Source organism: Pleurodeles waltl, chromosome 12, assembly GCF_031143425.1.
Source record: "Pleurodeles waltl isolate 20211129_DDA chromosome 12, aPleWal1.hap1.20221129, whole genome shotgun sequence".
NCBI classification, from domain to species: domain Eukaryota; kingdom Metazoa; phylum Chordata; class Amphibia; order Caudata; family Salamandridae; genus Pleurodeles; species Pleurodeles waltl.
Window position 1 is genome coordinate 234,731,827 of NC_090451.1, and position 15,974 is coordinate 234,747,800.

General features: G+C 45.8%; 1 protein-coding gene across 3 annotated transcripts in view; it reads right to left on the reverse strand.

The window, feature by feature from the left end:
• DHX38 (DEAH-box helicase 38) overlaps positions 1 to 15,974 on the reverse strand; it is a 1,001,715-nt gene that overhangs the window by 906,998 nt on the left and 78,743 nt on the right. For 2 of the 3 annotated variants that reach the window (XM_069216597.1, XM_069216598.1), the window contains exons 3-4: positions 9,522 to 9,709; positions 8,311 to 8,469 (exon numbers count right to left, since the gene is read on the reverse strand). In XM_069216597.1, coding sequence (XP_069072698.1) covers positions 8,311 to 8,469; positions 9,522 to 9,709 — 347 coding nt within the window. The remainder of the gene's footprint in view (positions 1 to 8,310; positions 8,470 to 9,521; positions 9,710 to 15,974) is intronic. The other variant, XM_069216600.1, reaches the window with a different exon arrangement.

Sequence of the window (15,974 nt, forward strand, 5' to 3'; positions counted from 1 at the left end):
GTCCGATAGATGAGCATGTAAAGGATCAATCTGCCTCTCTCCACACCACGCAACAAATTTAGACCACCTATTAGCGTAGATAGATTTAGTGGAGTGTCGCCTGGCCGCTAATATAACATCCACTACCTCAGGCGGGAGAGAGAAGGAACTCAGGTTGCCCCGTTCAATCTCCAGGCATGTAGGTGCACACTCTGGAGGTTGGGGTGTAGAACCTGCCCCTGCGACTGCGAGAGGAGGTCTGCCCTGAAAGGGAGACGGAGCGGCGGGCACGTTGAGAGTTGGAGAAGGTCGGAGTACCACACCCTCCTTGGCCAATCCGGAGCTATTAAGATTACTAGAGCCCGGTCTTGGCGAATCTTCCTCAATACTCGAGGAATCAAGGGTATGGGAGGAAACGCGTAAAGCAACTGGCCGCACCAGGTCATTTGAAACGCTTCCTGCATCGGATACTGAAGGCTGCAGAACAACGGACAATGCGCGTTCTCTCGAGTGGCGAACAGATCTACCCGAGGAAACCCCCACTTCTGGAAGATTAAACGGACTTGATCTGGATGGAGACGCCACTCGTGGTCTGCCGAGAAGTGGCGACTGAGACTGTCCGCACGCACGTTCAAGACTCCGGCCAGATGGTTTGCTATCAAGCAAATCCGATGGTCCTTTGCCCAGGACCATAGTCGAAGAGCTTCTCTGCAGAGAAGGTACGACCCCACTCCTCCCTGCTTGTTTATGTACCACATCGTGGTAGTATTGTCCGTTAGGACCTGTACCGACTGACCACGAAGGGAAGGGAGGAAGGCCTTGAGAGCCAGACGTACAGCCCGTAACTCTAACAGATTGATGTGAAAAATCTGTTCCTCTGGAGACCAAAGACCTTTGATCTCCAGATCCCCCAGATGAGCTCCCCACCCTAGAGTGGAAGCATCCGTTATGACTGTGGCCACTGGTGGCGACTGCTGGAACGGTTTTCCTTGTGAAAGATTGTTGCTTGCAATCCACCACTTCAAATCCACAGCAGCATCTCTGGAGATCTTGACAGTACCCTCTAGATCCCCTCTGTGTTGAGACCACTGCCTTCGGAGGCACCACTGAAGAGCCCTCATGTGCCAGCGAGCATGCGTGACCAACAGAATGCAGGAGGCAAAAAGACCGAGCAGACGAAGGACCTTGAGGACTGGAACTACCGCTCCATTTCGAAACATTGGAACCAAATCCTGAATATCTTGAATCCGCTGAGGCGGAGGAAAGGCCCGACCCAATGTCGTATCCAGTACTGCCCCTATGAACAGGAGGCGCTGAGAGGGCTCCAGGTGAGATTTGGGCTCGTTCACTGAAAAGCCCAGGTCGAACAACAACTGGGTTGTTGACTGCAGATGACGCAACACAAGCTCCGGGGACTTGGCTTTGATCAACCAATCGTCCAAGTAAGGGAATACTGCTATCCCCTTCCTTCTGAGCTCTGCCGCAACCACCGATATCACCTTCGTGAAGACTCGAGGTGCTGAAGTAAGACCAAACGGAAGGACCGCAAACTGGTAGTGTTGCGATCCCACCACAAACCGGAGATACTTCCTGTGTGACTTGAGTATCGGGATATGAAAGTAAGCATGCTGCAAGTCGACAGACACCATCCAGTCTTCCATGTTCAACGCCAAAAGCACCTGTGCTAGGGTCAGCATCTTGAACTTTTCCTGCTTGAGGAACCAATTCAAGATCCTCAGGTCCAGAATTGGTCTCAAACGACCATCCTTCTTGGGAATCAGGAAATACCTTGAGTAAACTCCTTGACCCCTTTCCTGCTCCGGGACCAACTCCACCGCGCCCTTTAAAAGGAGGACTTCTACCTCCTGTTCTAGCAACAGGAGGTGTTCTTGTGAACAATACGAAGGGCGGGGCGGGATGAGGGGCGGAAACTCCCGAAAGGGAAGGGTGTAGCCTTTTCCCACAACACTGAGAACCCAAGTGTCCGATGTAACAGTCTCCCATTTGGTGAGAAAATGCTGTAATCTTCCCCCTACAGGAGAGGAGTGAGTGGGAAATGGTGGAAGCCTAAGGCTGCTTCCCCTGCTGCACCCCGCCAGAGGATGAGGAAGAGGCAGAGTGCTGCTGAGAGGCTCCCCTGGTGCGGACCCTACCCCTCCCCCTAAAAGATCTATAGGGATGGGAAGAGGCAGGTTGCTGATATCTTCCCCGAAAGGAAGAGGAGGAAGAGCCACGCCCAAATCCACGAAACCTCCTGAAGAATCTGGAAGAGGCCGTGGAAGAAGGAGCTTGGAGTCCCAACGACTTAGCCGTGGCCCTGCTCTCCTTAAAACGTTCCAAGGCCGAATCAGCCTTAGCCCCAAACAGTTTGTCCCCATCAAACGGGAGATCCAACAATGTGGACTGTACATCTGCCGAAAAGCCCGAGTTACGGAGCCAGGCCTGTCTCCTTTCCACCACAGTTGTGCCCATTGCTCTGGCTACCGAGTCGGTGGTATCCAGTCCCGTCTGGATAATTTGGGTCGCAGCAGCCTGGGCATCAGAGACAAGATCCAAAAGACCCTGGGGAAGCTCTGTAAACGAAGAGGAGATGTCATCCATCAGAGCATGAATATACCTCCCCAGGATACAGGTCGCATTAGTGGCTTTTAACGCCAGACTGCAGGACGAAAAAATCTTCTTCGACTGCGCCTCTAGCTTTTTTGAGTCTCTGTCCCCAGGCACCGTCGGGAAAGAACCAGGCGCTGACTTGGACGAACAGGAGGCCTGCACAACCAAGCTCTCCGGCGTAGGGTGCCTAGATAGGAAACCAGGATCAGTTGGAGCCGTCCGATACCTCCTGGCCACGGCTCTGTGAACTGCTGGGGAAGATGCCGGCTTCTTCCACACCTCTAAAACCGGATCCAGCAGAGCGTCATTAAAAGGTAATAGAGGCTCCGCCGCGGCTGAGGCCGGATGCAACACCTCTGTCAAAAGGTTTTGTTTCGCCTCCACCACCGGCAAAGGCAGGTCCCAAAAACTAGCTGCCTTCCGTACCACTGTATGAAAGGAAGCAGCTTCCTCGGTATATTCCCCCGGGGACGAAAGGTCCCACTCAGGGGAAGTGTCCAGCCCACTGGCCGACTCCAGTCCACGCAGCCCATCACCCGAGTCCTCTAGCTCTCCTTCCTCTAGGGCTCGTTGGTACTCCTGCTCCTCTAGTACCCGGAGAGCACGCCTCCTTGAATGCAGTCGTTGCTCAATCCGCGGAGTCGACAACACCTCCGCCGAAGTCGGAGATCGGCGCCGATCTTCCGAAGCCACCGACGCCGCATCCGGCGCCACAGGTAACTTCGGCGCCGACTGAAGAGCAGATGAAACGGATGGACCCACCGGAGTCACAGGCCGAAATCTCGACGTCGACGGGATGGAAATCCCTGGGGCCAATCCCTCCGAAGCCATCGGAGCGGCCACCGGCGCCGACACTGGCGCCGAGCCCACGTTCCCAAACGGGAGAAAGGGCATAAAGGGTGCCGGCCGAAGAGGCGCAGGATCACCCAAAGAAAAGGCCAAAGGCCCAGCCGGAGCACCCCCTGGAGCCATCTGTTGGAAGATGGCATACATCGCATTCAAGAATGCGGAACTATCGGCTCCAGGGGTGGGAAAAGCCGGATACTGGGGTGCCTGACTCGGAGGCGACCCCGACGCCGGCCTCGGCGTCTGCGCCGGAGAAAACACCTGAGGCTCCAATACCTCAATCACCGACGCCTGTCCAGGCGAAGTTGGAGACGTCGGAGAGAGCAACGACGTCGAAGGATGCGGCGTCACCGTGGGGCTGACCTCCCATGTCCTCCGGCGCCGATCCGGAGACCTGGAACGAGCCTCCCTTGAATGACGCCGAGATTCTCTACGGCGCCGGGAGTCTCGATGACGCCGATGTCTTGGAGAAGACTTTTTCTTGTGATGCTTCTCCTTTGACTTGGCCATAAACAGCTTCGCCTCGCGTTCTTTAATGGCCTTCGGATTCATGTGCTGACACGAATCACAAGTCGAGACGTCGTGGTCGGAGCTCAAACACCAAAGGCAATCGGAATGAGGATCCGTCACCGACATCTTCCCTCCACACTCACGACAAGGCTTAAATCCAGACTTTCTCTGCGACATTATTTCCACAGAGAAAGAGTACGCAGCAAGATATACACTGTAACCGCAAGAGTAACAGTTGCTCCCTCGAAGATAACCGTTTCGAATGCACGGAAAAAAGGGAACTGACGTCCGCACGTCGTCGAGGACCTCTTATTGCCTGTATGACGTCAGACGGCGTCGCGTGCGAGACAGTGACGTCCTCGTCGACGTGCAGAGACTAGTAAGAAGATTTCCGTCGAATGCTGGCGCCATGGGAGTATTCATGAGGTGAGGAATCCACAGGTAGTTGTATCCATCAGAAAGAATCCTTTCCCATCATCTCACACTTCAACAGTGGTTTAAAGCCCTGGTAACACAACCTGCAAAAATATAGGCAAGGCCCTATACTGGAGTCTTTGAAGATAACAAATTAGATTGCACCACATCATACAAAGATGTCAGAAATTTCCCAAAGATGGCAACTACACCTACTTAAAGCAGCTCCTAGTGACTCTTCAGTTCAGCTAACAAATTAATCTGAAGGCAGCAACTGCACCTATGCCACCAAATAATTATGGTCCACTCCCACCAAGCTCCTTGCACATTTATGTGTTCTAAATAGTCATAAATCGAGGCTTTCTATGTTACACAGAACAATACTGTTTAAGATCACTTTTCGTTATCACCACTTCAGCACTCTACAACGGCCTCCTGGAAGTTACTAACACTTGCTTCTCGAATGCTTGCTAGGTGGATTTCCCAAACCTCTCACCCAACATAGCTCTCAAAACTGAATTTTTTGCTTCATACAGGATTAATTACACATACACAGCTAATGCCCAGTAATTGATGGCATGCCGTTTTCTGTTATCTAGAGCACTGCTAATCTTTTTTCTAAACATGGATTCATCAGTATACAGACAAACATTCCTTTTTCAATACTTTCTACTTTCTATCTTTAATCTAGAGCAGATGGAGTATGAGAGTGCATATGTTTCCAAAGGTTGTGGCTTTCAATACTTTCCACCCTTTATGTAGAGCAGGTGAGTATGAGTGTGCATGTATGGGTCCAAAGGTGGTGGCCCAGGAGAACACAGGCAACAAGTGATTCTCATGAAAAGCAAGAGTTACTTAAGATCTACTACTGCTCAACGGGTAGAACGTCTGTGAAAAATCAGGGTCCATACCATGGCAAACCATTTTTCAGGGAGTAAACTGTGACGCAGTGCAATTATCGCAGGACAGAGCCGCCCTTTCACTGTAAGTATGTATTAATTAAACTGGGATCACCCAGCAGAAAGACAGCAAAGCAGGGATAGTCAAAATGTGATAGGAGGGTTAGCTGGTTTGTGGACTGTTAGTGCTATGATAACATAGTGTTCTTTAAAGAAGCAAGGTGTTAACTCTTTGCTAAATTGGAGCATGGTGGGGACAGTCCTAATGGTTACAGGAACATCATTCTAGATCCTATGTGCATAGATGGAAGTTTATTTTTTTTTTGCACATCATCATCTCTACTCTGACGGTATCTTGGCTAAGGTGCAGAAGACAACTGGAGATGCTTTGTTCGTCAGCCTAGTAGGCAAGTGTGCCAGCCATACTGGCTTTGTAGATGGTGGAGTTTGTTTTGAAGATGGTATGGACCAAAAAGGGGAGTCAATGGAATTATATCAGGGTGGGGCTCCAGAACTCAAGTATTTCTCTAATCAACGTTGGACCACGTAAGAAATGCAAGACCCTTAAGATACAAAAGGAGCCGTTTGTGAGTGATGAATCCGCTCTATTGTGGAATGCCAAGCCTCGTGTGACAATGGCACAGCCAGACATTCAGCCAGAACTAGGCTCAATCCTTGCTTGGCTTGCCCAAAATATCTTCCAGAGTGGGGCAAGGGTATGTTTTGGCCCCATGTTTGCTTAATATCTTTATCAGCTATTTTTAATTACTTGAATTCAGTTTTAACTAATTCTCTACACCTCAGATACTTAAGAATTCAGGCACTCTCCAGAGATGTTTTGAGCATACGATGTGGAACTACGAAGAAAGATGACCACTCTCCCTACATAGGCAAATGAGAATGAATTTTCAAAGAACACTGAGAAAGCCAAACTCTTACGTTTGGTGCATCAGAATACAAAGGCTCCTGGTGCGTCAACAACTGCAGGCTTGAAAAAGTATCTACACCTACTATTAATATTTAATTATAAGTTATTGTGGAACTCATTGAATAAAGCAGCCATAAATATTATATCCAATCAACTGTTAAGATTTAAAGTAAAGTATGGAAAAGGATCAGTCTGCACTGGCCAGGGCCTATTCTGAAAATGGCCTTATGGCTCACAAGAGTGATTTCCAACATCCAAAAGAATGATGGATAGAACAGAATCTTCAGTATGGCATAAGACTGTCAGGTCCAAGTAGGGGGTACCTCACAAGAGGTGATACGTCTAGGGCTAAAAAAGATTTTAACAAGAGTTAGAATAATTCAATCTGTGTTGATTTGGTACACTGTTCTATTTCACTTGTGTGCTGAGACAATTTCAACTGGATTTATAAGTTATTTTGCACTAGCTCAATGAGATATTTATACAACATAGAACAGATTGTAAGAAATGAACAGATACTTTAGGGTTGAAAGCAGCTCGAGGATGAAAGTATCTATTCCCTGGGTTAAGCTGGACTTCAAAAAACAGTTGAGAATCTGGTGAAGACAATCAGATCTTGGTCACAGTCACTAAAGTGTCATATGTGCCATATCATGCACTACTGGACCACAAACACTCACATATATTGTAAGATTATTTGATACAGCTAAGATTTAGGGACTGGTTTAGAGTTTGTCAAAAGACTGTTCCATCACAAATGGGACAGACATCCGGCCCGCCTTATTACAAGAGCATTAGGATAGTATGCATTTTTAATAAGGTTGGCAGGATAACCATCACATTTGCGACAGAGTATCCATCCACTTAACTCTAAATAAGAAGGTGGAAGGCAGATGGCAAAAATGCCTATGTACTGTTTCTTTGTAAAGGGGTGGACGTATTACGCAACAAATAATTGGAACCATGTTTGTCATTTTTTTTTTATTCTGAATTCAAACGTTTGACAGCATTTTGTATGAATTCAAAGGTCCACGTGTTTGTATAGTAACTGTTTAATGATTTTAAAGGGTTGCATGTTTAAATGTATCTGATTAAGTTTATATGATTTATTTAAGCACGACTAAACACATTTTTACAACTGAAATCCAGCTGCTTCATGTTTTTAAGAATCCACAGAAAAAAAGGATGACTTCCCAAACAAAAAAAGGTTTGGGGGACAAAGATGGGGCTTTTATGATGTCCAATGCATAAATAATATCACATGCATGTACGCTATTTGATATAGTTGTGAAGCAGGCCTCTCGGTCACATGAAGTACATTTATAGACATATCTTCTACGGCGAGTGTTGTTGGTTAAAATTCAATAAAATCTGTTTTACACAAAAACCTAAAGAAGGCGCTTCCTTGAATATTTTGGTAGGAAAATACGTTTTTTTCCCTCAATGGGAACCTTTGTTAAATGCAGAAGGATTCCACTAAAATTTTCATGGACATTTTGTGGGGAATTTTCGAGAAAAACAATGGTTTTATTACATCAAACTTGCTTTATTATGTGGAATTTCCTAAGAATGTTACAATTATTTAATACTTAAAACGTGTAGAATATCACGTTTACAAAAGTTTTTCTTTTATCAAGGCATTTTGACAATACAGACGCACTTGTGGGTGAAATCCTTTTTCACCAAGGTGTGTGGATATATATTATATATATAGTATTTTTTTTTTTTTACAGTGATCAGCAATAGCTGGACAAAAGTGCACACACATGGCAGCAGTGTACTGTCAAACGTCACAGGCAGTACACTGGTAAAATCAGCCACACAAAGTTTAAAATGACTTGGCACACAGCTCATTAAATAGAGCTGAACTCAGTAACAGTCTAGGTCTTAGTTTGCTACATCTAAGCAATCCCCCCATCTACCTCTGTCCTTATGGAAAAGGTAGTCACGTATTTGGAGCCATTTTACCATCCTCCTTGAACGATACATTCTGTCAGACATTGGCCTGAGGCAGCTGCACGTTTACTTTGTGTCATGAACTCAGTGGCTTCGGCCTGAAAAGTGTTGGCCCCCTATTGTTAATGTGTCATCCACCATGAATATGCAAGAATTGATTAAACTCACCTTTGGGTCTGTGCCGAGGGCTTTCTGGCTCATTCCTTCGGCTGCTCCGCTCACTACCTCGTTCGCTGCTCCGCTCGCTGTTCCTCTCGCTGCTCCTCTCGGAATTGCCTTCTCTGTCGTATCTACTGCTTCCACTATGCCTACCCCTGTCTCGTTCTTCTGGACAGTCACCATTCCACAAACGATAAAAACATGAACAACAACAACATATTATCAAATGCCTCTTTAATTAACTTCTTCTTTTCTACTGTTGTGCAATGGAGAGATGCTAACTCTATACAGGTAAACACAAACCCACCAGGTCCACTGTGTTGGCAGACTTATCAGTTCACTCCAGGACTGCAAGCACATTTGAGGTCGACTGCACTACATTCTTAATTGAAAGAACAAGGATCAGAGAGGGAGGATGAAGTGTAAGGAGAAGGTGAGGCCAAAGGGGAGGTCTTCGGGAAGGAGGTCAAAGGATGGCTACACACTGCGGCGCTGCACACATTCTACATTTTATAATGATACACCACTCCTCATAATATGCAGAATGAGTGAAAGAGAGTAATAGAAGGGATGATTTGAGGTGGAAAGATGAAGGGAACCCATATGAATCTACCAATTTCAATGCTCCGTGAAATGCTGTTGACTTCTATGGCCTTTCAGTCCACTAGTAAAATAGGGAAAGGTAGGAAGTAGAATGAGGAATCACGGCTAAGGGAGAAGAACGAGAGATGGGTAAAGATGTCTGCTTTCCTACTGTCCTTCTGTATTACTGAACGGCAAACAAGCCCTATCCACCATTGGCATGATTAAAAATGTGTCAACACATACTCATCATGTGATTATGGAAGAACACAACAGGATAAGGACAAGTTATCTAGCTTGTGTAGAATGATATTGCTGCAAAAGTATTAGTGTAAGAAGGGTTTGCAATGTAATCTTAAATTCAGCACCACATGCTCCCTTAACTAACAAACGCATAATCGTAATGCAGAGTCACTGCATCTGACAAACCTATTTAGCAACAGTGTTTCTGTGTCTGCAGAGGGTCATCTGAACCATTACATTTATTTAGAAGCCCTGCTTCTAAAAAATAGGACAACAACACTGTAGTTGGCCAACAATTTTAAAGATGGACTGGAGGCTACTGGTTTACAAATGGCAATAGGTGACTAAGTAAAACAACACCAAAGCATTCTGTTTTGTTCCTACGGGCGACTTACCTCGGTCTCTTCTCCTATCAGAGTCTCGGTCTCGATTCCGATCCTTTTTCCGTTCCTTTTCTTCTTTAGAGGAAGCGTATACTCCATGCTCACGCCGTTCACGCTCCCGCTGTCGACTCCGTTCTAAGAATTCTTCATTAACCCCACCAGTATATGTTGGCGTCTCCACTCTAACAGAGCGATAATGTCTATTGGAAGAAAAAGTATACACATTTATCATGGTTACAATCCCATCACTTCCCTTATTAACCCTCACTCAGTGCATGTTCCTCCAGTTCACAGTTTTTTAAAAAAAATTACAAATAATTCTAAGGTCTGAAACAAAGAGGGGTACTCCGACCACATCAGTGTGGCGAAAGCCATCACCTCATACATAAATAGGACACCACCAGCATAGCTACCGCCATAACCATAAACCACATACATGCTTTCACCTACTGCACCACCACAAGAAGCAGCTCAATACTAGTGGGGGCACCCAAAGCATTTGAAAACTAGACTACAAAAACATTGATTAATAAGGTATCTATACATAAATATCACTGTACAATACTTCAAAATGCACACAAACCAGGAATCGAATTGTATTAAGAAACAAGAATTGAAACTGTGATTATGAGTCGTATGCGGTGTGGTCAGTGGGGGTGAGGTAAGAGATGTGGCTATAAAGAACGAACACATGATAAGTATTTTGTTGGTTTATCACCTTCAGGTAACTTTATATCAGAGGTCTCCAAACGTTTCTGAAATCAGAGCTACTTCTGCTCTATGAAAATCATTCCAAGCTACTATTAGCATCGTAATAGTGACTGCATCAGTCAAGATTACATTAGTGGCCATTCCACCCAAGATTACCCGCAGTAATCACCTCGGTGCATCAGGGAGGGTTACCGGTAATAATGTCGAAAAAACTGTTAGTCTGAAATGCCTCTACATGGGCACTGCATAACAGCCACAGCTGAAATGTCATTGGCACCAATGTAATAATATGAGCCAAGAGCCCCTAAATGCTTCAAAATTCATAACTCAAATAACAGCTTTAAATATATTTTGCAATTTCAGCCATTTATGTTCAAACATCAGCATACGTTCTGTAAATACACATTATTTTTTATCTTGTATGCACACTTTTCAATTTTACATGATTTCATCCAATCAAAAGCTTCTAATTTAGTAAGTTGGGCTGTACACAGGAGAGCTTCTCACAGGTAGCTACTACCAGTAGCTCACAAGCTACTCCTTGGAGATGCCTGCTCTATATAAAATAATGCATGCCTTATATGAAAATTTAATACAAGTTAAACCTATTGGTGGGAAATGTGCTATTTTATGTTTTATTAATCCTCTATGGCGGCTTAATGCGATCATGCAGATGTCTGCATGGTTAGCAAGAGAGCCACAGATATTAATCCTGGTTGGTGCAGTGGGGAATAATGGAGTGTGTTTTTAGTGCTATCAGAGTCAAGACTCTGACAGAAAGCCCTGTTTAACTTTGCATTACACACAGTATAAGATAAGCTGCTACAAAATTGGCTACAAGATTTAGGACAAAAATGCTTCCAAACTATGCATTTGGGTAACACAGACTATACCAAGTACGGACATTTTTTTATAACTGTCCAATAAAAGCATGCACTCCATAGCTCAGCTGGTATCATCCTTACGATAACCATCAAAAATAATACATTTTTGTCATCATGAAGCTTCAAGTGATTCCATAACTAAAAGCCAATACCGGCTAACCAAGCAGCACTTACAATCACAGATTAACTATTTGCACAGTTATGTGTCTTTCCGGCAACAGGCAACCTGATAAAAGGCTGGTTTCTTGTTTAGCTGTCTGTCTGCCCGTCCTCTGCTTCATAGCACAGGAGACTCACTCTTTTCCACTTCAGCTGAGGCATCTCAACTGTCAGAAATAACCACACAAGGACAGCTGTCTTAACAAAAACAGGGGAACTGCTTTTAGTAAATTAAAAAGTATGGTACATCTTGCCCTACAGATCCCGCCCACTTTAACCTCTCACCCAAACCCACTATCAAGCAGAAGGCCCTGCAAATACACTTGGAGCGTAGTTGCAAAAGTAAATTAAAGTCCTGCAACAGATGTAAACTATCCTTGCCTAGATTTAGGCACATTTTTATGTAAGGCCAGTATTTGGCGTCTGTATGTTTGAGCCAAAATGTGAGAAAAGTGGATTATTATTTGGGGGTGGTTGAAGTGATAATGTCACTAATCTGTACCTGATCCAGTCAGGTTTACTCAAAATTAAACATTACCTCAATCCCGGGTATCTGTGGCAAGATTGGGGTAAAACAAAGGAAAACAAGTGCGAAGCATTTATCAGTAGCAAAACAGTAAAACAAAATACAGGAAACAAGATACAATGTTTAAAAAAACTCGAATTTATAAAAAGTAGAGTATTTTATCTTTAAATAGACACCAAAATTCAGATATGGGGAACCAGAGTTATGATTTTTGTATGGTTTTCATAAATCACTGCAAACGTTTAAAAAAATCTATGCGTCTCACTCTTAGCGGTAGTCTATGAGCCTCAAACTTGAGGGTCCAGGACAAAGCCAATGTTTCAGGCTGACCGTGATAGAAATCAAGGTCGGATGAGTGTGCTGGGTTAGTTCTGGTCAAGATTTTACCTTTGCATTTAGAAACCTTTCCAGTGTTTGTCGTTGATGTGGGGTCTTATACAGCTTGAGTCGGGCCTAGAGTTCGATGGCGACAGACCACAAAAGTCCAGGAGTCTGGTGAAAGCCTCAATTCTCAGCGGTGCTCGAGACTACCTACAAACCAGTAAGTAACTGTATTCTATGAGCCTCTGACTCTGGGTTCAGGATCTTTAAGTTGGCAAGCTCTAGTTCTGTCACAATAAAGAGTCCACTCCCTTGGGGCATTAACTCAATCTCTCGGACACACCAGTGAAGTCCAGGGCAAACTAGTCACCTGGGGGCTTTGCAGGTGCAGGGCTTCTTTAGCCTTTGTGTCCCTGAAGCTTAACAGGACACTAGCCCTGGGAGTCCACTCACTGGTCCTTGACACGCATAGGAGCAGATCCAGCCCTCGGGGTCTCTCTCCAGGGTTTCAACAGCAGGAGCAGCCCTTCTCTTTCTGACATCCTGCCTTGGTTCAGAAGCTGCAGCCTTTCTTTCTGAGGTCCACAGACTCATCAGGTGCAGCACTCCTTCATGTAATTTCTGAGCCTAGCAGTGTTCTGATGCTATAAGCCAGGGCTAGTGTCAATTTCATGTTTATGGGTGGGGAGGACCCACTAGCCAATGGAGCTAGTAATCCCATGTGTCGATCATACCCATTTTCACATAATTTCCCATGGGGCTGGCACTAAACAACCCCACAATGTATCTCTGCCCAAATCCAAGATGTCAGGACCCTTCTTCCCTTGAACAGAGCCATGGGCACACTCCCCGAGGTGGGCCCAGTATAATTAGCTACCTGTCCTGGAAAAGTATTTCTCCAAATGGTTTGCCCCCCCCAGAAGAGATGCCAGATTGTCTGCCTGCACAAAGGGAAGGGCAGACCGCAGTGCGATTCAATTTTGCTATCAGAGGCAGTAGCCTCTTTAAAGCTTGGCCACCTATGGCAACAGCCCTCTGGCCATCCTGCCAGGGGGTGGAGGTGGGAGGTGTCCCACCTACTCCCACCAATAGCCCTTCTGTTTTCTGTTTCTGACAGCGCTTCACACATCTTGGCAGGAGGGCAGCAGGCAGTCTCAGGTGACAATTGCTGCAGTTAATCAGAAACGGCTACTAGAACTTTGGGGCAAGAAAGTGGTGACTTTCTAAAGTCACCTCTGAATTAAAAGTGAATTTGAGTCAGTCTCAATGGAAGTTAGCACTTTGCACATGAGCTAGCGAAACTCTATGTTAGCCAAAGGGCCTACTAGCCTTACTACATTGAAAACAACAACCTCTCGCTAACTTTTGAGTTTTCACAGCATGTAAAGTTTAAATTCGAATGTCCTTCTTTTCAATATCTGGACCACTGCACTATGGGCTACTAAGGCCTGCCTAAGGGGATGACTTAGAAACATTAGAAAGGAAGGTTTGGACATGGCAAAAGGGTTATTTTGCCATGTCAAGCTGGCAGTTTAAAACCTGCTTGACTAGGCTGCAATGGAAGACCCAGAGCCATGTTTTCACTTGGTCAAAACAATAGTGGCAAAATAAGTGCTGCAGTACAATGGTGGGATTTAACTTACTAGCCCTGGGTACACGTGGCACCATATACGAAGAACTTATAATTAAGTTAAATATGCCAATCGGGATTAGCCAACTTCACATAAACTTTGAGGGGTCACAGCACATGCAAGGGGCATGGACAACAGGGCGCAGTGCACTTCAGAGTAAAAAAAACGGGGGGAGTGGGGGTGGTAGGTATCAAGCATAAAATCCATTTCCATACATGGCTCCGCTTTGGATGAAAGGCAAGGAGCAACTAACCCACTCCCTCATAGTTATCATCTAAGTGGAAAAACGTGGTATCTGCTCTGGTACAGTCACTCCATGGTCTGTGTTCTACTGTAAAGTCCATAACCTTTAGGGAGATGTACCACCTGAACAGTTTAGGATTTTCTGCTCTCCCCTTGAGGTCTTGTCAGTCACTTGAGGTCTGGTCCGTCTTAAATCTGGAGTGAATCCGAAACAAGTAGGGTCTCAGTTTCTTCATGGACCAAACTAGGCCAAAGGCTTCCCACTCAATGGCACCTCGATTATCACGCTAGAGAAGGGTCACCTACTAATAAAGGTAACTGATGACCCTGACCCTCATTTACCTATGCCAAAGCTGGGCCCAATCCCATGATCAGAAGCTTCTGTCTGGACAATTAACTCTCTACTATAGTCGGGTACTTTGAGGACAGGTGCTGAGGACATTGCTTCTTTCAGGGTGTCAAAGGCCTTCTGACACTCTGGCATCCAAATAACTTTATTTGGCTGCTTATGAAGAGAGTTCTGTCGGGGGTGCTGCTAAAGAACCATACCCTTTCACGGACCTCCAGTCACGTCAGGCCAAGGAGGGCTTTGACCTGGGTTTGAGACTTGGGAGGGTCCGTAGCCAGAATTGTCTGGATCTTGTCATGGAAAGTCTGCACATGGCCTCCATCTACTAGGTGGCCCAAGTACAGAACAGTCCCTTGCCCCATTTGGTACTGCCTCCAGGTGGGTGAGGTGGTCATGTCAGGTGGTGCTAAATTAATCTAGATATACTGCACTAACTGCTTCCAGCCTGTACAGAACTCTGTTCAACAACCTTTGGAAGGTGACAGGGCATCCTTCCAACCAAAGGACATCAACCTAAACAAAATGGTTCTCTGGGGGCCGGAAATCCAGACCTCTCCTTTTCTCCCTTTGTTAGGGCACTCTGCCAGTAACCTGAAGTGAGGACAAAGGTGCTCAAATATTTGGCAGACCCAAGTTTATCTATGAGCACACCAGCTACTGCAATGGGGTGCTCATCAGTCTTGGTTACTGCACTGAGTCCCCTGTAGTCCACACAAAATCTAAGCTCAGATGCCCCCCACCCCACCCTCCACCATCTTGGGTTGTGTCTGAGTACTAGCAGCACTGGGCTGGGTCAGGGACTATTGGAGGGCTCAAGAACCCCCTTCTCCAGCATCCTGGCAACCTCCACTTTGATGCTGTCTTTTACGTGGTCAATCTGTAGATTTTGCTTTTCAAGGGTAAACGGTCACCTGTGTCTATATCATGGACACAGTACTGGGTCTAGCCTGGTATTGCAGAGAACAATTCGGCAAACTGTCCTAACAAGTTATGACAGACTCTCTGCTGTTGTTCTGTCAGTATGGAAGATAACCCCACTTCTTCCACTGAAGCATCCTTAGAATTTTGTGACAGACGGTATGGTAGAGGCTCACTTTACCCTTTCTTCACTTTACCCTTTCTCCCCTCCATCAGTCACCATGAGCATGGCCGCGCCAGCCCTGTCATGTTGGGGTTTCAATCTGTTCACATGGATCACCCTGGGGTGCCTAGGTCCACCAGGTAGGTGACCTCTCCAGTCTTTTCTAGAATCTTGTAGGGCCCAGTACACATGCTTCGGAGGGTCCTGGGAACCACTGGCTCCAACACCAACACCATCTGACCTGGCTGATACTCCAACAAGGTAGCCTTCTACCAATACTTCACAAGCTCCTGGCTGGCGTTCAAGGTCTTGTTCACTTTCTTCAAGTATTCTGCCATCTATGATCTTAGGCTTAGTATATAGTCCACAATTGTCATGCTTTGGTTCCCTAGAAGGCCTCTCCCAACCCTCTCGCCAGGCTTGAGAGAATTCACATGTATCCCAAACAAAAGATCAAATGAGCTGAACCGCACTCTATTTTATGGAATCTCCCTGTAAGCAAACAGTAGGTATGGGAGTCGGACATCTCACCTTCTCCTGAGTTTGTCAGGCAAACTTAG